Genomic DNA, 22,702 nt, shown 5'->3' with positions numbered 1-22,702 from the left:
AAGGAGAGAGAGCACGAGCAAGGAACTCAGGACCGTGAGGGGTGCACCTACACACTGAGACAATGGGGATGTTCTTTCGGGAACTCACCAAGGCCAGCTGGCCTGGATCTGAAAAAGCCTGGGATAAAACCGGACTCGCTGAACATAGCAGACAATGAGGACTACTGAGAACTCAAGAACAATGGCAATGGGTTTTTGTTCCTACTGCATGAACTGGCTTTGTGGGAGCCTAGGCAGTTTGGATGCTCACCTTACTAGGCCTGGATGGAGGTGGGTTAGCACTTCCCACAGGGCAGGGAAACTTGATTGCTCTTTGGGCTGACGAGGGAGGGGGACTTGATTAGGGGAGGGGGAGGGAAATGGGAGGCAGTGGCGGGGAAGAATCAGAAATCTTTAGTAAAAAAATAAAAAAGAAGCAAAGATAATCTCACTTAGTTTATTAGAACAACATACACTGTAGGAAAATCAAACATATTGAAATTCAAAATGTAGCTACTCACCACACCTACCAGTCTACTAGCTTCTTTCTTCCTGCACCAGGGACATTTCTGTTCACCCACGGTAATGTATTTTTGACAATGATTTGTGTAGCTGTCAGGCTTCTTAGACTGTAAATCTTGCCAGATCAACAGTTGCTAATTCTTTTGTCCACATCCTGTTGGCTACACATTTTTACCTGAGTTGAGCATGTATTTATGTTACCTGGGCCAAAGCCTGCCTCGGTGTTACAACAAATGATGAGCCTCGAATTCAGTGGTAATTGAGTTATTGTCTCATCTCCGTACTACATGGTCAAACCACATAGAGCGCTGTATTAGCCTGGTGCTAACATCCCTGTATGAGCTATTGTTAAAGAGCCAGCCGGGCTTATCACTCAATTTACCCTGTCCTGCTCATGCCAATCCCAAATATACAGACAACAGAACTGATTTGCCTTTGGTCTCATGTCCATAAAATAAGGGTTGGTGATAGTTTCCGCACACTTCAGTGTTTCACTTGGCAGGACACTACCGAAGGCAAAACCAGAGATCCTAAAAAATGAATGAGATAGTATTTCTAGGGCTGCCACGTGGAGGTGTGAGATTCATGCTACTCAAGACTGCCTGGTCCAGGAGGTGAATGCATTTGGAAATTTACTGTCACTAACTGGAATTTGAAGTAGAGGTCTCTGGCACTGGTTTGCTTTTACTCAAATGGAGAGATGTATCTTTTGAATTCTCATGAAGACAGCAAAAAAAAACTTAGCAGCTATCTAACTTCACCAAGCCATCGAAGAGTTCACCGCTGATGCTGGGGAAAGCCAAGAGCACATCTGAAAACAGCATCAGCTAAATATATTGATTATTCAGAGGGCAAGAAGGGACCATAGAAACAAAAATCTCATCAAATAGGGCTGTGCTGATTCTTTTGTTGCTGTCATCCATTTAACACACAGGAGTCATCTGGAAAAAAGGAATCTCAGCTGAGAAAAATGCCTCCACCTGTCTGTAAACAAAATGCCCTTGTAGGCCATTCTCTTGATTAAGTATTGACGTAGGGGTTATCATTCCTATGCAGGTAGGCTTGGGGTTGAATGAAAAAGTCAAACTCAGTGTGCCATGGAGAGCAAGTCAGTAAGCAGAATTTGTCCATTTGTCCATGGTCTCTGTTTCAGTTCAGTTATTGCCTCCAGTTTCCTTGCTTGACTTCCTGCCCTGACTTCCTTCATGATAGACTGTTTTATGATTAAATGAGCTTTTTCTTCCTCAAGTTGTTTTTGGGTCAAGTTTTGTTTTTAATGGCACAGAAAGCAGAGAGGACAAGGGAGACAAGGCATGGCTTCATGGGACGAGACTTGGGAGAAGCAGCCAAGGAAGGGAGTACAAGGAGGAAGAGAAAATGAGTTGAGGTGAGGGAATGGCTGAGCTTGGCAGTCAGTTGAGGTCCAGGCACTGATGAAGTATCTGATCAATAGGGCCACAGAGCTTGGGGCCAGGCCACCAGCAGGGACTTCAAACCTCTCTGGAATGTAATGAGTATTTATTCAAAAGCAGTGAAAGCCCAGGGTCAAAGGTCAGCTGTGATTTGAGACTAATTTACCATTAATCTGAGGCAATAGGCTTGTTTCCTCGAGCCACAGAACTCCCTGAGGCCATATTTTAAAGCGATAATATGGACTGGGTGTGTACCTGAATGAAATGTTTAGAGAAGGAACAGGAGAATGGAACTTGATTGCACTATGTCCATTCTGGCCAGAGCAAAGTCAGTGTGAAAGTAGGTCAGATAAAAAGAAGGATGATGGATGTGAAAAGAAGTAGTGATATCTTATTGTGTATAAGCATGGCTTGTATGTAAGCACAGGGCAAACAGTACAGGAAGGACGTTCACTCTGGGCAAAATCCAGATTCATTCTCACAGCTAAGGGGGTGCAATGGGACCCACTTCCACTTTCTACACCACTGACTTCTGTAACCCTATCTCTGTCCCTCATTGTGCTCCAACTTGGCAGATTTCATGTCTCTTCTTTAAGCAGAGGAAGTTCTTTCCCACCACATGCCTGCTGTTTCCTTGCTCATCTGACTCATTGTCCCCCCCCCCCCCAGTGTTCACTTGGCCTGATCATTCACTTCCTTTACATCTTCAGGAAGCATTCAGGTGCCCTCGCTCTGGCCCTGGCCACTCATTGCCGTCTTGCCACACTTTCCTGTCTTCAGGTGTTCTTCCTCTGAATGGAATGGCTGCTCTTAGGTGGTGAGCTGCCACTGCTTTGGGCCAAACACTCCATGGTTCTGTTGACAGGGCACCTCATCAGTGCATGGAACTTCTACTACAGCACTCAGCCGATTTCCTCATCTGGTCTCTGGTCTCCTTTCCTCTCCACATACTCCTCTCCCCAACTCAAAGGTTCTTTTTCATGAAGATTTGCCTCATCCTCTTATTTGATACAATGCATTGTTTCTATGACCCCTTCCTGCTATCTCTCTATAGCATGTTGTCTCCTTCAGCTGTTTGCTAAGTTCCTTGAGGACAGAAACTTGATTCCTGTGTTTGGCTTTTTTTTTTTCCTCACCAACTTATCCTAATGTCTAGAGCATCGTAGGTATCCAACAAAAACACACTGTGGTGGTTTGAAAGAAAACCACCCCCAAAGGGAATGACACTATTAGGAGGTGTGGCTTTGTTGGAGTAGGTGTGGCCTCATTAGAGGAAGTGTGCCACTGTGGAGGTGGGCTTTGAGATCTCATGTATGCTCAGGACATGCCCTGTATCTCAGTTCACTTCCTATTGCCTGCAAGATATAAAACTCTCAACTACCTCTCCAGTATCATGCTTACCTGAATGCAACCAAGTCCTACCATAATGAAAAAGGACTGAACTTCTGAACTATAAAGTGAAATACCACAATTAAATGTTTTTCTTTATAAGAGTTGCCATAGTCATGCTGTCTCTTAACAGCAATAGAGAAACCCTAACTAAGATGTAAGTTGTTACTAGGAATGGAGTGTTGCTATAATAGGCTTGAGCATGTTTTTGTTTGGAGTAATATGTACTTTAGTACTTAGAGTTAAAAAAGCAGTGAAATGCTTTAAGCACAGCCTAATGGCCATATTAGTAGGAACATAGAAGAAAACAGTTCTGAAGGTGATTTGAACTGTAGTGAGCTGGCTCAAGAGGGATTTTAGTCTGTTGCCTAGAGATTGTTCTTGTGATATTTTGGGGGAACAAAGTGTCGACCTTTGTGCCTTTGTCCAAAGAGTTTGCTTGAGTCTAAAGTGAAGAGTTATGGATTAATTCCATTGGCAGAGGAAATCTCAAAACAGCCCACTCTAGACTCTGCTGTATGGTTATTAATGGTAACTCTAATAAAGATATATAATGAAAAAGAGTAAGTTGAGCAGGGTAAATGGCAAATGTAAATTTTAAGGAGAAAAAGAGTACCTGGAAGTGGAATGGAGCTAAGCTCTGTGTTCAAGGAGATAAAGAAAATAAGAAATGAAACAAAAAGAGTGGTGGCCTCAAGAACCTACCCAGCTAAGTTTCCAACTTATGAAAAAAAAATTAAAGAAAATCTTAGAACTAGTTTTGGTTGTACATATCTTTAATTCCAGTACTCCAAAGGCAGAGGCTGATGCATCTCTGAGTCTAAAGCCAACTACAGAGCAAGTTCAAGGACAGCCAAACTCGGGAAGGGAAGGTAATCATGGAAAACAGAAAACTGGTAACAATGTATTGAACAATGGGGTTGTGTCCCAGCCCCAGCAAGCAACAGAACTTGGCAGCTTCAGCCACACGTTTCTGGTTTTAGAGTCAAGGAACTACTAAGGAAAGATGCTGAGGTCAGACATGTGTTAGGGGTGGTCCTGAATGGAGGCCTAAGCCAGTAAGCACAACCCCTCCAAGGCCTCTGCATCAGCTCCTGCCTCCAAGTTCCCACCCTGCTTGAGTTCCTGTCCTGGCTTCGGTAACGGACTACAATATGGAAGTGGACATCAAACAAGCCCTTCCTTCCCAGCCTGCTTTTGTCCTGATGCTTCATGACAGCAATAGAAATGCTAAGCACTGTCAAAAACAAAACAGCACACAAGGAAAATGCTTGAAAAGCAAGTGGAATGGTAAGTATAGCATTCTACAACTGTATATTCCAGCAAGGTACCCACTAGGTACACATTTAACCACTCACAGTTAATGGATTGGCACAAAGTAATGTACAAGAGAAATTTCTTCTGTCTCACTAGTCATGTTTCATATGCTAGATCGGCAAGATGTGTGTGGTGGCTGATGCACTGAGTAACTCAAATAGAGACATTGTGGAAATCTGCACTGGATAGGGTTATTTTATAAAATATTCAATGATTCAATCACTTGCTTTTTGAAGAAAATTACCAGTTTTTTGTTACATAACTAACGCAATTTTCCAGGTAGATTCCATTTGCCTTTACGAGTCCAGTTTTCCAGTTCCTAAGAAGTTCCCCTTAGCCTGTTTCCCCCTTCTCAGTGGTAAGCTTTACCACGGTTACCCTACAAATCCAATTTGCTTCTCCCTGGATCAGTGGGCTAGAACATCTCCTGGTCCAGCTACCCGGGAGTCAGCATATGCTCTCCCTCTCCTAGGCACAGAGCTAACGATGGCACACTTCCCAGCCGTCCTCTAAGGTCAGACTCCCAGGATGCTTGAGGGTTTGAAAGTCTTTAGAAAGCAGTTTCCTGAGCTTCTGTACTTTCCAAATTCTGAGACAGTAGACTACACTCACTGTCTCCAACACATGCTCCTTAATCCCTGCTTGCCTGGCACTGCAAGTATTGGGCATTCAGTAAACTGATGGTTAGAAAGAGTCAGTAATTAGATGTTTATCTAGTGGGGGCTGGAGGCAGTATTCAAATTATGGTTTGCCTGACTTCCCATCTTTGCAGGACATGAGAAAATCATCCTTGCCCCCAGCTTCTCAAGGACAGAATCCCAGTTAAAGTGGAGAAGATATAAGTAGTGTTTCTCAGTGAAGACCACTTGGATGCTTTGTGTGGCTATTGATTCATCACCAACGGAGTCAATACTTTGAAGTCATTTGTGTCCTAACAATTTGGTTTACCCTATGGAAAACACTGAGCTGTATATCAATTGTGATATCAGGGCATTTTCTAGTTTTGACAGAGTTTCTGTGAGATTTAAATACGTTACTTGTATGTTTACAAACATTTAAAGACAAAAACATGTAGGTTACCTAGTGGAGAGAAAAAGCAGATTGATACACTGTGAATAGCTGGGTAGTAATGACAATGTCAGCACTCTCTCTGTATTTGTTTTTATTTGTATTCAAATAAATGTCTTTGATGTGAACAAGGACAAAGAAGAGGAAGCTCAACTCTATTAAATTATCCTTAGAAGGAAATTTGATTGGGAAAACATTGGCAAATTGCAGTTCCTCAGAACTATCTTGCAGAGCTTAGAAGTCTTTTAAAAACATATTTGTTGGTAACTCTCACAGATAGTAAGAGGAACGCATCCCACCCTTGCCACACTAGTTCTTATGAATGTTTAACAATGTTGCCTAAGATGGAGTAGCAGGGTCAGGAAAAACAAAACTAAAAATGACCATCAGTAAGGCAGTGCATGAAGCAGACCGGTGCACTGATCACCAGACTGGATTCTCATAGGAAAACACCAGCTTGACAGACATGAGGATAAATATGGACTCTCTAAACCAAGGCTGTTCGTGTTCAGGAGTAACATGTGAGAGACACACAGAAAGTTTATTGGCACAGATCATTACAAATACACGATCCCTTAAAAACTACCAGAGAGTGGGAATCAGTGGTATTCTTTTAAAATTTGTTTTTTATATAATACATTGTGGTCATCCCTCATTCCTACCCACCCAACTCTGTGCTCTTTCTCCTCTGTCTCCCTTGATCTCTCTCTGTTCCTGTCTCTCTGTCTCTCACACAAAATATGAAAATCAAATGAAGTGATTTACAAAGAAACGTGATTCAGGGGCTGGCAAGAGAGCTCAGCGTATTAAATTCTTACATCGTAAGCACAAAGGCCTAGGAGCCGCCCTCCAGGAATGGTGGTGCACATTTGTCAGCCCAGCACTGGGGGGATGGAGATAAGTGGATCCCTCAGACGCACTGAGCAGAAAGTAGCCTAACCCATTGCACAAGTTCCAGGACAGAGAGATACTCTGTCTCAAAAGGAAAATGTGGATAGTGCTGGAGGAACAATATCCAAGGCTGTCCTCTGGCCTCCACATGTACATACATACATGTATGCCAACATATGTTTGTGCACTCACATACATGAATACATATGTATGCATACATGCATGTACACACACACACACACATACACATGTGCCTGAACACCAGGTCCAGAGACTCATTGGAGCAATTTTGAAGTGTAAAGCATCCCGCTTACCTTTTCCATCCCTAGGGCATCTCATCACCTGCAAGGCCGGAAAAGAATAGCAGGTCTCTTGCTCAGGTCTCTCAGCTTATGGATGAGTATTCATGTCATTTCAACTTGTCAGTCAATGAAAACCAGAGCTCTAAAGTTTCTGTCCAGGACTTTCCCTGGGGAAACTATTAAGAAGAATGCAACCTTGCCAGCTATTTCTGTCCAGCTGTCCAAACTGGCATGTTCAAGGGCATCTGCTTACACTCAGGGCCTGGCATGAGAAGAGGGTCGATGGAGGGTACTCAAGGAGGATTTCCTACCATTTGACATGGACTACAGCAGGAGCGAAGAAAGACTAGGAAAGCCACAGTGAGGACCTTCAAGTACAAACAGATGAAAAGCTGTGAACTTTCCCATTGCAGAAGGCTCTGGGCTCACTCTTGGGTCTACTGGGCTGCATATGGCATAACAGAAACCACTTTACATTTAAGAGCAAAGCCCAAGACAAAACAAAAACTGGAGTCTGCTTCCGATGTGCAGCTTAGTATACACACTTCAGATTTCTAATAATCTCTCCATCATGTAATTCCCTCACTTGGGACCTAGCAAAAGCAAAAGTGATCTAGCCTCTCACCCAGTTAGCAAAAATGACATGAAGGCACCTTGCAAGTTATTGCCGAAAATTCCAGGTAATAATTTCTTTTATTATTTCCCACAACCCAAGATTACATTTCCAGCTATCTTTTCTTCATGTCTTCCCTAGTGTTCGGTATGTGGGATGGGCTATCCATGTGGCTTTCCCAGCTATGCCTAGCATACGCAGAGAATTTAGCTTGTTGATCCCAGGTGCAGAAGCCTCCTCCAGGTTGCTACACACAGGCTTTACATGAAATTTCAAGCTAATTATCTGTCTGTCCATCAAGGAAAGTTTGTAAAAAAAAGAGCAAATTAAAATTCTTGTTCCAAAACTTGCTCTCCTAACTCCCCTTTCTCTCTGAGATGACGGTGTCACAGACAGAGGTAGCAGGGACACCTCTGACACTTCCCCACCTCCTCCTTTCTCAATGATCTTTGGTTATTTTCTTCTTGCACTTCTGTATCCCCCAGACTAGGCTTAAAGCTGGTTTAGTTGTGTGATCTGGGAGAACTTTCTTCTCCAGACTAGGGGGCTCGTGTTCTCATCTGTGAAGCATGTGGTTTTCAGACTCCCCTTCCCCTTAAATAAGATTGTGTTAATCAAATGCCTGGTCCATATTAATTTAGTACTCACTCTCAGCTAAGCCGGATGCCTCACTGATGTCCAATAATGGACAGTCTTTTCCGTCACTATCTCTGCATCTTTCCTGCTCTTCTCTACTCCCTCCTCTGCTTCGGCCTATCAAATCGCAGACAATCTTTACCAAACACCCATCAAAGGCCATCTCCTGTTAGTCCCCAGAGGTGACGCTTATCACTTCTGAAATGTAAATGATTCTTGAACAGTATTTCATAGCTAGCAAGGCACTTGGCATTATTGTCACACACCCTACCTTTGTAAATGTCATCTCTTCTTGTGGGCTTTTGTGTTTATCTCTCTTTCATAACCTATTTATATAACACATAGTTTTCAAGTGACTGAGGGGTATGATCAGCCAATAAAGGAATTGCGGATCTGGTAGAGGCCAATGAAAAGTGACTCAGAAATAAATCATTTAAACAAAGAACAAGACACCAAACACACTTCATATTTTGTGTGCTGATTTTTTAATGAACATTTTATAATCTTATAAAATAACTGGTGGTAGCTGTTTTACATTACAATACAGTAGATCAGCTCCTTTCACTGTGTTCCAATCATACCATCCCCTTGGGTGCTAACTGACACACTCAACAGCAATCACGCAGAAAAGATGAACTGTCAAGACCAATGCCTTTTAATGTTGGAAAGGGAAGGGAAGAACCAAGGAGACTCTCCACTCACTGCTTTCTCTGCCTGAAACTGCACATTGTCCTTGTTGACCTCTTTCCTGTCTCTGGGATTGAAGATTGCCATGTTAGCCACTGAAGTCAGCCACCCCTTGGCCACATGGACCTCAGACTTCTAGCTATTAGGAACAAGAAGAAATGGAGAAATAAATCTGGAACAAAGAGCCAAACAGAGGAGCCTCTGCGAAGGGTCCTGGAAGGCATTATGGATGTGTAAGAGAAACAAGATGCAGACAAACACATGGGGACAAGTGAGTTGTCCCTGGGACCTATGATCATTTTCTTTATTAGGGTTGTGTTGCTCCAAACACTGAAGCCCGGGGACAAAGTCTAGACAAGACTGTTGCTGCTGTCTCTAGTTGATTATGGCTAAGTGGCCTTTAGGCTGAGGAGATTTTTATACACCACAGAAACAGTCCTCTTGCCTTCCCAGGGCATGGTGAATGTTGCCAAGGGAAAAACAAAGTATCTTCAAATGAACTATGGAGTGGAAATGCCCTCTCTGCTACTCTTAATTAACTTAACAGAAAGGCTGAGCATGGACACACGGGGCCATAGCCTTTCTGGGCAGGGCTATGCCCAGGATAGCTATTACCCTGTGTCTGGCTCTGTCTCATCTGTCATGATTGCCCAAGGCATCCTAGAATTTGGATGTTTCTCCAAGAGAACAATTTTACAGTGCATGTATGTATGTGTGTGTGTGTGTGTGTATGTGTGTATTTAGTAGAGAATCTAACTTTTCTCTCATTCTTTCTATTTTAAATTTATCAGGATCCAAAAATACATGAGTTGTCTCTTCTGACTGAGGGCACTAAGTGAGACCCAGACAATGAACAGTATTTAAGCAACTGTGTACTTTGTAACTAGGAATAGAGGCAATAAAGGAATTTTGGATTAATAAACTCTGTTCTCCATCTCAATGACTCTGTTTTCCTTATTTGACTTACTTAAAGATAAGCATGTGTACATTGCTACATCCACAGTCATTGCAGAATATTGCTCTTCTCGTGTACAGCAGGGATGATGTGCTGATGATGGTTAATAATGTTGGCTTTCTCCTTTTATAGATCAGTTGCTTCATTGATAATGAAGAATAGGGAGAACACAAGAGAGGCTGTGGAGATACCAGAGATGGCTTCAAATTTTGTCTGCTCTCAGTTTCCACTGAAGAAAAAATTAGGGGGAGACAGCTCAGACAGAGCCTTTGTAAGAGGACAAGACCAATGTTAACCAGGAAAAACTAACTTTCTAGGTCTGATCCAGAAACTGTTATAAGAACACAGAGCTAGATCAGTTCTCCTGGGGAAATGTGAGCCCAAGATGGGTGGAAACAGAAGAGTTAATATGACTGATTTGTGTGCAGTCCATATAGCTATCGAATGTGATTGATTTGTGTGTAGTTCATACAGCTATTGAATGTGATTGATTTGTGTGCAATCCATATAGCTATCGAATGTGATTGATTTGGGTGTAGTCCATACAGCTACTGAACAAGAAATGGCAAAGATAACAACATGGACCCTAAATAGTTGAAATTCTTCTTTCTCCCCACAGAGTGTCACCCTCGCTCCACATGTTCCCAGGCTCCCTTCCTGGGTTGCTGCAAACTTTAGGTGCTGCCCCTTGAATACGATTTATCTTGTCGCTCAGAGGATCACTCCAGCCTCCTCTGGAGCCTTGGGACAGGGACTTCCTCACTTTTTCTGTCCTCTTATCCCCCACCCTGCTTTAATCCTGACCCCCCAACCTCTCTGACAGTCTTGACACGTCCATCCCTCTCGATTCTTTCCTCGCCTGTTACCTTTCCCTTACTGTGTTTCCAAAGCCTTTGCTTTTCTCAGAAAGTCAAGAGCTGGTGATGTGGCTGTGAATGACGGCCAGACTTTGGGACTTCCAACAAGGAGAGACACCAACCAGCCAAGTATGAAGAGGGTGTAAGTTCCTGTAAAGCCCGGTGTTCGGAGAATGAGCCCTAATACAACGAGACTGGCTGGCTGGCAGCTACACTTGGACTAGGCGCACGAAGGAGTGGAAAAGACCCTGGACTTCACCAACACTAATAGAGTTCTGAGAAGGGGAGGTTTGTGTGTTCCTTTTGCCGATACTTAGAAACCATTGTCTAGTTCTACTAGACTGCTGCCAAATGGGTTCCCATTTGTAACTTTCCATGCCTCTTGCTCTTAGCATGCCAAATCTACCTCCCTTCAGCAGGCCCAGCTCCCAGGTCATAAAATGATGCTCAGCTGACAGGCCATGATCCAGAATTGCATTTCCTCTTTCTTCTACCTGCCAAACTGCCAATCCTGATCAATAGAAGGAGGGCAAAAGGACCTTTCTGTTCTCGAAGCTTCAGTATCCATCTGGACATGAACTTCACAGCAGCATGTGTGGAACAATGGATAACATTTAGCTTAGTAAACAGCAAAATATATAATATATTTATATAATTATGTTTAAATACTTACAAAGCCATAGCTAACTGCATTACTTAAGAGAGACTACTCAAAAGAAAGGCAAAGGGTCAGTTTAGAGTAGATGAGCCCTGAAAGATGACAGTCCATCTGAAATGGGGATTAACAGAGTGTCCCTGGCAGCTTACCTTCTAATATTCTGATGGTGTTTTACACGCTGGGTGGGGCTGAGCCACTGACAGCATGCGGAGTGGGGAAGAGAGTGAGAGCTGAGCAAAGGGTGAAGCAGAGGACAAACGGGGAAGAGGGATCCTGCCTGTCACCTTTCTCCTTCCTTTTTTAATCAACTGTTTTCTTTTCAAGACACTTTCGCCTATAATTCCTCCCTGCTTGGCCTATGTAATGCATTAATTGGCACCCACAAACATTCTCTTGCATGTCTTAGTGACTCTCCATTCTAGGCTCTCCTTCAGTCGTGGGACCTGGATTGTTCATTCATTCATCCTTTGCATCCTGCGGCGGGAGCCTCTCTCTTAGTCTGCCTCCAGGGTATAGAGGGTGGGCTCTGGTCCTAGAGTTACTGATTTTCTTCTGCCTTAGGGTCTCGGCAGGTGCATTCATCCTGGTCACAGTCCGCAGCAAATGGAATGACCTAGGGGAATGAACAGGAAGTTGAAATCATTAAACTGTGTGTGTGTGTGTGTCAAGGTTCAAATTATCAATTGCCTTTAATTTCCCTCACTTGGTCCTACAAAGAAGCATTAGATCAGAGGTTTGTATCATAGATCAGTAATCAACACGGGGCCGTCTTGTGATATCATTTTAGGCAAGGGAATCCGTCACTGCTTCCCTTTCTTCATCTATAAGGTGAGAAGACATCAGTTCCACCGTCCAGGAAACATCTTCATTCTTGGGATAAATGGATGGTGGAACACGTTTATACCTTGCTACACACCTATAACTGTTGTTGGCATAATTCCTAACATTACTGACAACGTCTAGTTTGATTGTTTCTGTTGCAATCCTCCTAGACTGACGAATGTCAGCACATCTCCTTGTGAGGACCACTACAACTGACTTCACTCAGAGCAATGGCTGCCACATGGGAAGCCTAGGATCCCTAAATGTTCCATGTTTCTGACTTTGTGCTCTTGGGGCAGCGGGATAATCCCTGGAATCTTCATATGCATGAACATTTGCCTTTCTTGAGCTTAAGGTATACTGTGGGGTGGTGAGACATCGCAAGTCCCTACCCTCTGTGTGTGAGACTGTTAGCTCAGTTCTGTGTAATTATCCCTCTCCCATTTCAGAGATGACACAGAAAAGTTGCTTTTGTTCCTGCTTGTACTGTTACCAACAGATAAGCAATTCCTTTAATTAGAATCAAATTAGAATCAAAGACAATGGCTGCTACTGAGCCACGAGAGTGGTAAGTACCTTTTTGGGTACTCATGATTAAACGAGATAACCACCAATGTCACACGTCAGTGCAGCCGCACTGAGGGATGGGTTTAGTGACTGCACATCTAGATTGGAGACCGGGCGAGACTGTTTGCACATATGAAATAAAACATGATGTAGGAGTCAGCAGAGATGTGGTGTGCCTTTATAATCTCAGCTTTTCTGTATGCTGGCCCAGGTTCTCACAGAATGAAACCGAGAGAGTTAAACAACTTCTTCCAAGGTGGCCGTGCCTTCCTGAATATAGATAGACTCCTTGCGTAGCTATTTCTACAAGTAAGAATAGAAAATAGCCGGCTCAATTTCTGCCTTCTTGTCAAAGTTCCTAATTTGTTTCTCTTAGCTCAAGACTGGTAAGTTGTCAGGGAAATAGAGGGCCAAATTTGTTGATGATGTATTGAGTCCCTGAGCACTCCGTGTTGTCACCTCGTTCATATGTAATGTTGAACATAGTGCCTGGCACATAGTGAGCAGAGGGGGCAGGACCTGTCTGTGGTACTCTAGTCTGTGTATAGCTCATCATGTCTTTATTGTGGAGATAATATGGAAAAGAAAATAACACCAGGAGATTTCCAATTGAATTTGCCAACTAGCTACAAATTTCACCAGAACACTTGCATTTTTTTACTCATAACATTGTAAAATTTCAGCTCACTCAGTTTTACAGATGTAAGGAGCTTATCTATTAATTTAACAGAGCCAAGAGTAACAGAGACAAAGGGTATCAGACAAAGGGATGCTGCAGATCTGCTCAAGAGAGGGGTTCAGGTAGCTCCTGTAATTATATCCCTATAACATACTTGTAATAGAGCAAAGGTAAGTAATAACCGGGAAGTTTTTACCACTGGTCATCTAGAACCTTAAGAGAAAAAAGACATTCTCTGGTCTGGGCAATGATAGGCTGGCAGGAGACTTTCAGGAACAAAAGCCATTGCTGTCTCAATGGGTCACTGTATTGGGAAGACAATACCCCTTTTCCTAATCAGCTAATCTCCTCATCACTCCAGAAACTCCTTACTCATTGCCATTCCCTCCTAACGACTGTACCATGAAGGAAAGCTAGCCAGAGCCCCCCTAATTCCCGGAGCCGCATGACCTTCCCACGCACCCCAGGTGCTCTCGCTTACCTTCTTGGAGGACAGTGTGGACGAGCAGCAGTCTCCCCCATCATAGCGGCAATAGGCCCGGTTATTGATAGTGTCACACCAACCATCTGCTTGGAAAGGCTGGGAAGAGATGGGGTCAGTGTCCTGTGTAGCTCCAGGGCCCCAGTTCCCCTCCCCTCAATTCACCTCTAACCTACTCCAACTCAATTCACAATATACCCACGAGACTGGCGATGACCACCCAAAAGGCAGAACACATTCTCAAGCACTGGACAAGCCTTGAGAAAAGCTTTGTTCCCAAGGCTCGGTCGACATTCCTGCCTAGCACCTGTTTCTGGCCCAGTCTAAGATCTGTTTCTATCGTTAAGCTTTCTGCTCAGTTACATTAGATTTCTGGTAATAATAAATCTTCATAGTATTATATTGTATACTTCCACATTTTAATTCTGTCTTTTGTTAGAAAACGCCTGTGTTCTGAGCAATGTCGGCTCTATCAGCGAGAAGACAAAATTGTGAACAGAGAAGAATCTCCCAGCTCACATAGCCAGGGTCACATAGAGCTAGACATTACTCACCACATATCTTGCCTTTATATACTACTTCCCTTCATTATTAGGCCCTTCTCCAAAGCCTTGCACTTAGAGGCCCTAGAAGTCCTCAGCTTCTGTAATGGCCTTTATGTTGTCTGTCCAAAGTGAAAGTGGTCCGAGGTTAAGAACACCAGAGTTGGCACACACACACACAAAAAAAAATTCCCACATGTTCAGCTAGGTACCTGATGCATGGCAGTTAGACACAGTGTTTGAGCAGGGAGTTGAACTGTTTCCATACAACTCCTGTTACTGCTGTCAGTTAACAGGAACCAAAATGGGAAATGGGCCCAGACTAAACCAGAGTCAATGGACTGTTTCACCCCAAAAGGGAATGTGTGATAAGAACAGCAACAAGTAGTTAAAAAAACACTTCAGCCAACCAATGCATTGCTTCTCCAGAGAGTTACCTCTTGAGGGAAATAAACTGCACAGCATCCAAGAGGGTCTATCAGCCAGCCTAACTGCACTGAAACCGTGGCTTATCCTCTCCCCTTCATGCTCAAATGTAAACGCATAGGAAACATGTCGTGGTCCAGCTCTTTGATTGACAGAACTTTGGCATTCAGAAACCACCTATCAGTTACAGGTGAAGATCGCTTCCTCTCTCCGACCTTCCTTAAATGTCAGCTATGAAGATTATTCCATACTTCATATGCTTTGATAAAATAGATCACTCAATTCAGTAATGACCATGAAATAAAGTTCGGCAATTGAGTTACATCAGAACAAGTTTGTCCAAGGCATTACTTCAGTGTTTTGATTTATTCTATGGGGTCCTGAGGTCATTTGAATATCTCATCTCAGCTGTATACCCATTTGCCAACCACTGGATAGAAGCTACTTGTAGGGGAGACCTCAACAGCTGTTGCACAGCTGTACAGCAATGTCAGCTGAGAGCAGGAAGGGACACGAATTCTGTTTGCAACATAGACCTTTCTGTGAGAACAAACAAAAACCCAGAGGTGAACATTTGTCTTTCTCAGGAGAGCCAGTTGCCTTGGCTCCAGGAAGCTTGAGATGACCTTATGAGCAGGCACGGGGGAGCGGATCCATCTTTTAAGATCCCTCCAGTTCCTCTTCCTTTTTTCAAGTGATTCGAGAATAATTTACTCACCCAATACTAAGCTCTGTTACTCTTCCTCCTACCTTTCCTAATTAATTGGCCACACTTGGTCAGCTTCTTTTTTTACTGTCTATATAATTGTTATGATTACAAGAACGCACAGATCTCTCCACTTCCCCTGCATATATTTGCACACTCTTCAGAATGGAGGGAATGGTAAGGCTGGAGATGTTTTCCTTTTCAAATAAAACTTATATTTTCCGCATGCATGTATGTGCATTTATGTGAGTGCTAGTGCATCTGTACATGTGTGTGCACACTTGTGGAGGTGAGAGGCCAACTTTAGGTTTCATTACACAGGTTCCACCTGTGTTTTGGTTGTTTTGAGATGAGGTCTAAACCTCATCAAGTAGACTAGGCCAGAGAACCTTAGAGAGCTATCTATTTCTGCCTCCCCTGCACTATGATTAGAAGTGTATAACACAAAATCCAGGTTGGTTTTTGTTGTTGTTGTTGTTTGTTTGTTTGTAACAGGGGTTCTGGGATCAAACTCAGGTCCTTATGCTTGTAAGATAAGAACATCACAAACAGAGCCATTTCCCCAGTCTACATTTTCAAATAGTTTTAGGAAAAAATCCAGGGTAATTGTAACATCTTTACCACGGATAGTTTCTCATCTCAAGAACACAAGAGACTACATGATGAAGCAGTCACAGCCTAGGTGACCTTCCCTAGGCCTCACTGGGTTTCTCTTGCAATGATCCCCAAATGATTTCTAAAAGCTCTTTGATTTTTACTCCTAAAGGGTCATGGGGAGAAGAAAGAATTTCTAAGAAGAAGGTAGACATATAGAGAAATTTTGGAAAGACTCATGGGTTTAATATACTATCTACCTATTAGAATTAATTGTTCTTTCCCTAATGTGCCAACCACTGTACCCTCAACCAACATAATCTCCTATGGCAATATGTGCCAAGGAAGACTGACAGTTTGAAGCCAAAGCTAAAAGGGAAAGAGCAGGAAAGGAAAAAAGACTAATTGATCCAAAGTTTGAAAACATTCAAAGACTGGATTTGGAATAGACTTTTGTTGCAACAGTTGAATAAGTCAGACTCAGTATACTCCTCTCTCAAGACTATTCCTCAAGAGAGGGTATTTGGATGATTTTGTTCCTGTGCACAAGGATACATTTCCCCCACCCATATGTATGCTTCATTTACACCATAAGGTGTGCCCTGTAAGTGTATTTTTTAAACACTTGAAGCTTATTTCATAGAGGTTACTTTTTGATTCTCATTTTAATCATGCTGACAATGAAAAAAATCTATAAAATGCATCTACTTATACAACACAAAATCGTCAATAAGAACATTAGTTCTTCTCAATGTTCAGGAAGATTCATTTCCTTACTAAATATGCTTTCTATTGTACACACACACACACACACACACACACACACAATTTCAACTGTTATTTAGCATTGAGACAAAAATCCAAGAAGGTAGATAATAGTTAAAGTAAACTCATTAATCGAAGAGTGTTGGAGCTGTTCCTTTTACGACATTTTCCCTTTATTGTTGTAGGAGACTGTTCCCAGCTGCTCAGCTCTGAAATACCCACATACATTATTTGAAATACTGTTTGGCCAATAGCTTAAGCATTTTACTAGCTAGCTCTTACATCTAGAATTAACCCATTTCTATTAGTTTTTATTTTGACATGAGGCTTGTGGCTGGCAAGGTTCCAAATGGTGGCTCACGTCTTTCCCTTCTGGTGGCTACATGGCGTCTCCTGACTCTGCCTTCTTTCTCCCAGCATTCAGTTTAGTTTTCCCTGCCTAGCTCTACTTTGCCCTATCACAACAGACCAAGCCAACTTCTTTATTCATTAACCAATAAAAGCAACACATATACAGAAGGACTTCCCATACCACTTTATGGTATCCATTTTTATTGTTACAGAAAGGCTTATCTTGCTGACCTCTTAGTGGTAGCTGTATTGTAAGGTGAGATGACCAGATAAATCATAAATGAGAGTACACTTGGAACACACACCAGTCTATTCTGTCTGTATAGCTTTGGATGTTTCACTAAAATAAGTACAATTTCTTCTTCATTAGTGCAATTATTATAGGAGGCTCCTTGTACACAGAATGAGTTGTTATTCTCATTATGGCCAATGATATTTATTATTTTGCAGCACTTCCCTCCAAAGACTGAGCCACAAAGATGGTGGCTCTGTTGTCTGTGGCTGTAGTGTAGTTATTTAGCCAACCAGCCAACATTCTTGATTCTATACCTATATATGCAGGGTCTCTCTATCTCTATATACATATACATATGTGTATGTGTATGTATATATAAACTATACCTATAGTGCAGGACCACTACATATATACATACATATACATATATATTATACATTTGTGTGTGTGTGTGTGTGTGTGTGTGTAAGATAGAGGTAGTGAAAACATGGCTCCCCTTCTTGAGGAAGGCCACTGTTAGTAGTCTCAGTCTGATGGGCTAGCTCAGTGCTGGAATCAAAATCAAGATGTGGATGAGAAATAACTTGATTTAGATTTAGGGATGAGAGGATCTACTTGTGGGGGCTTCTGCCATATCCTCAATGGATAATAATGTCGGACTAGGTGATTCTACAGGGAGGAAGAATCTGAAAGAACTATGAAAGGAGAAGAAAGACAATAAAGGAGGCCTGTTAGGTAGCCCCAGAGCCCACCCACAAGAGAGTGCCAAAAACTTTGATTGACAGGCTAGCAATGCAGTCCTTGTGTGAACAAGACCAAGAACTGTTTTCTTCTGCAGCTTCCAGTAGAACCTAAGACCACAACTATGTTGTAAAAAGAAGTTCCGACCACCATCCTCCTGCTCTGGTAATGTAAAGGTTGGGATCTCAACCAGAAGGGACCCTCCCTCTGGGAACCTTGGGGCATGAATTCCTGTTTGATTATAAGGATGACTTAAACCAGGAGTAGGCATTAAAGCTTGGCTTCATGTCAAGCACTCTTTTCTCTCTATGTGTTTCATTTTTTTTTCTTTTGGTTTTTCGAGACAGGGTTTCTCTGTGGTTTTGGAGCCTGTCCTGGAACTAGCTCTTGTAGACTAGGCTGGTCTCAAACTCACAGAGATCCGCCTACCTCTGCCTCCTAAGTGCTGGGATTAAAGGTGTTCGCCACCACCGCCCGGCTTTGTGTGTGTCATTTTTGAACAGGCTTTCCTGTTACTCAGATGAGAAATCAGAGCACCCATTTGCTAACACTTTCTAGAATGTGTTGGAACTCCAAAGACACCTCTTTCCAGGCAAGCTATGATGAGACACCCACATGAAGCTCCACATAGTAGACTGGTCTGTGGACCAAGTGGCCCCACCCACTTGCTCTTCAATAATGATGACGTTTTGCTTCGTTCTCAGCTTCACCTTGTACTATATGGCTTCAATGCCTGTATACTCCCAGATCAAGTAAATCTACAATTGCTATTAAACTATATTAAGATGTGAGACTTTTAAGATGGAATTGGGCCATGGGAGATCTGTCCTCACAAATGGATAAATGCTAGTGTCTCAACAGAGAGTTTGTTGTAAAAGGGGAGATTGGCTTGGCTTCGTTGCCTTTCCATAGCCACCTTGTCTCTCTCCTGCTCCCATTTATAATCTACCTTTCACCCAGATGAAAATTTGACCTTAAATGTCTTTAGACTCCAAAAATGGGATTATGGATTGATATTCATTAGAAATTATTCAGGTTTAAGTAGTCTTTGTTTCAACAGCACAAATAACTCAAGATACCTCAGCTATGTCCTCTGTATCCATAAGGCCTGGATTTTACATGCAACATCTTTAAAGGACAGAAAATGGGGAGTCCTGTTCCAAATCTTCCCTTATGATCTTGTACACAAAATTGAGAAGACCTTTGAAGCCTTTCGTGCATGTATATTGTGAGAACTCCACTTGATTATCAATAAGATAATCAGTCCCATAAATTGGTTATGATAAAGACCAAAGGTAAAGACATGAATTAGTGGAGTTATAGAAAAGTGTGTGGTTCCTGTAACTAATATAATCTAGCAACCCCTCTGTTGGGTACATACTGAAAGGAATAGGGAAAAAGTTTTTAGTTTAATTTAGTTTTGTTTAGTTTTGTTTTGCTTTTAATAAAGGCCATAGAAACAGAAAATCCCAGGGATAGATGTAGGCTTAAAGACTACTTACACTTTACAAATAAAATGGGGCCTTAAGAAGTAAACTGTGTTTTAGAGAGATGGCTTAGTCAGTAATGTACATGCTGTGCAATCACAGGACCTGAGTTTGGTTACCAGCACTCATGGGAAAAGCTAAATGGTGCCTCATAGTGTAATACCAGCACTAAGAAGACAGAGACAGAAGGATCTAGAAGGTGTTGCTTAGCCAATCTACTTGAATTAAGGAGCTTATGGCTCAGGGAGAGACCATGTCTCACAAAATAATTAGAGAGTGATTGGGGAAGACATTGAGCACTAACCGATGGCCTCCACATGCAGTTGCACACAACCGCGTGTGCACATGTTCCCACACACATGTACATACACACATATTTAGCTTTCATTAGTATCTCTACAAAAGGAGCTAAGGTGTGCACTGATATAAAATAAACCCAGTATCCCATACAGAAAGAAAGAAAGAAAGAAAGAAAGAAAGAAAGAAAGAAAGAAAGAAAGAAAGAAAGCGTCATAGTTGTAAGTTTCCATGGGCTCCCATGTCTTTGCCTCTATTCTGTTTCTCAGTTGTAGACTAAGGTTTATCCCAAATAAGTGCTTTAGTTTCCCTGAGACTTGATGCTTGCTGATCCATTTTACCTGAAGATAGTTATCCCCAGGAGGAAGCACTGGTGTGTTCCAATCATATCAACAGAAGCATTGCATTCTGGGCATCAGGTGCTAAATCTAGGCAGTTTGATGTTACACTGTGGTCATCAGAGGCAATGAGGAAAGGAAGGCACTCTTGTCTTCCAGCGCTCACCCCTTGGTGTGAGAGAAGGCATGTCACAGCTGTGTGGTTACAATAGTCTTGGAAATGAGATATTAAAATGAATATCTTAGAAACTTTTAGTTACATCTTTCTCTGGAATCTCTTATCTGGCTTTCTGAATCCCCAGTTCTTCCTGACTTAGAGCTACTATGGCATGTTTTATGTATGTACGACATGAAACTTCACACTCCGGATGTTTGAGCAAAGGCTTAGGATCTTATAATCTTTCTAGGTCCCAGCCTCTAGTTCAATCTAGACATAGTACTTTCTCAACAAATAAATTTATATGATGATTCCTCTGTTTAAAAGTGAGAGGCTAACTTCATTTGTCTACTTTATGAACAGATCCCTCCTTTTCACTATTCCTCTACTGAGAGGACACTTGGTAGAAAAGTCGCTTTATCTCCAATGCCACACAGAAAAACCCTGTCTCAAACAAAACCAAACAAGCAAACGAAAAAAATGTTGCTTTATGAGATTCACATCACTTACACATGTTTACATTTATAGTACATCTTTAAAAGTATTGATAGACATCAATTATATTAGTATATTAAAATTGTAATATATTAGAAATTCTATTGTATATTAGCAATGATATGCATCAATTTCTGCAGGTAAAAGTCAAATAAAGAATATGTAAACCCTATGTACAAACCACCTAAAATGAAAATGGAGGGGGAATTAGAAAGGGTGGGAAGCATGAGTGAGGCAGGAGAATGAGGGAAAGGAAATGTGGAGGGGCAGCCAAACTTAAGTGTGTAAGAAAATATAACTAATCAAAAATTAAAAACATTCTCTCAGTTTCACAACTAAGATTTTAAGAAAGGAAGAAAAATTCTCCAGGGAACAAAAGAGAAAGAAAATGAAAAATGCAACAGAAAGACAGTAAATTATGAACATCTTCGGGGTGACTACGACGAGGTCACAGATCTTTGCAAAGTGTGGAGGAATCACTGACACTGTCAGTGTTCTGCTAAGAGTGCTCACGAGGAATGCAAAGAATGGTGCAGCCATAGCTGACATTGCACGGACAGTGTGCCTTACATGGAAGACTTGGGGTCTGGTCCTGCTTATTAGATTTGAAGTCTTCATAACATTGACTCAAGCTTTTGCTAAATTCATGAATAACTAAGATGCCAAGAACCTCTAGATTTTCAGCTTAAAGGAACAGCACATTGAAGGCCAGGGCTCAATTCTATCATCAGTAAGCAAGAAACAGTTGTAAGAAATTCATGAACAGACATATTCTATTGGCTATCAGAGGGATGCTGACATGGGCTCTAGTCATTTTAGTCTTTAGCCTTTTCAGACCTGGGGAGTAGATTTAGGGCTTTCAACCTGTTAGGAAATCACTCTACCACTGAATTGTACCCACTGCCCTTTTTCCTGACAGTCTTGCTAAGTGGTGTACTTGAACTCACTCAGTAGCCCTGTTTAGCTACCCCAATGCCTAAGATCATAGGTCTGTGCCACCATGCCTGGCTTGGGGTCTAGTCTTCTAGTCTACAATATATTTATGTTTCATGTGTAGTTTTATGGACTCTCTATAAGACCTCTAAGTTCTCCAGGTGCAGTCTACCAGATCTACAGCAAAGGTAAATATCCCCTTTTACAAAGACTGAAAGAAAGCCTTAACATAATCTGTTTACTTATAATACCTGACATCAGGAACAGAGCAACTTCTGATAAATGCCTAAGAAATCAATATCCATTGAGAAAAGTAGTTTAAAGAAATTGAAATAAAAGAAGGAAAACAAGCAAAATAAGATCACACGACTTCCTTCTCTGCAATGTCTCATCTCCTTCAAAAGACTCAGAGCACTAACCCTCCTGTAACAGAAAGCATAAAGACTATGGAGCCTGCAAGAAGACAATGGGTACAGATACCATGTTACAAATGCCCAGAGTCCTGCCTTGCTCACCCCTCCCCTTGGCCTGCTATATTCTACACAAGTCACTGTGCTATAAATGATAGCACCTTTGCTTGAAAATGGAATGCCAGTGCCCACCTCACAGATTACTATATAGCGTAGATGAACCAATGGAACCAGAATGATTAAGACAGTTTTATACCCATAGCAAGCATTAAGCAACTCAGTTTCATGAATATAGGAGAGGATACCACCATGTAGGCCTCAGAGGCTCATGAATGAGCTTTCTGCATCAAGGTCCTGGTAAACAAAACATCAAGATTCTACTACCAACAC

The 22,702-nt window shown here is 42.1% G+C and overlaps 1 protein-coding gene across 1 annotated transcript in view; it reads right to left on the bottom strand.

Annotated features, from left to right (window-relative positions):
• Nucleotides 1-8,615: 8,615 nt before the first annotated feature.
• The window catches only part of Pappa2 (pappalysin 2), a 249,125-nt gene continuing 235,038 nt past the window's right edge, over nt 8,616-22,702 (bottom strand). The window contains exons 21-22 of the mRNA XM_050135420.1: nt 13,836-13,934; nt 8,616-11,899 (exon numbers count right to left, since the gene is read on the bottom strand). Coding sequence (XP_049991377.1) covers nt 11,825-11,899; nt 13,836-13,934 — 174 coding nt within the window. The 3' untranslated portion in view covers nt 8,616-11,824. The remainder of the gene's footprint in view (nt 11,900-13,835; nt 13,935-22,702) is intronic.

The sequence above is a fragment of the Alexandromys fortis genome, unplaced genomic scaffold, assembly GCF_014885135.2.
Source record: "Alexandromys fortis isolate MF-2015 unplaced genomic scaffold, M_Fortis_MF-2015_v1.1 scaffold_21, whole genome shotgun sequence".
Taxonomy (NCBI): Eukaryota; Metazoa; Chordata; class Mammalia; order Rodentia; family Cricetidae; genus Alexandromys; species Alexandromys fortis.
Note: the sequence above shows the minus strand (reverse complement) of the source record. Positions and strands in the feature narration are given on the sequence as shown.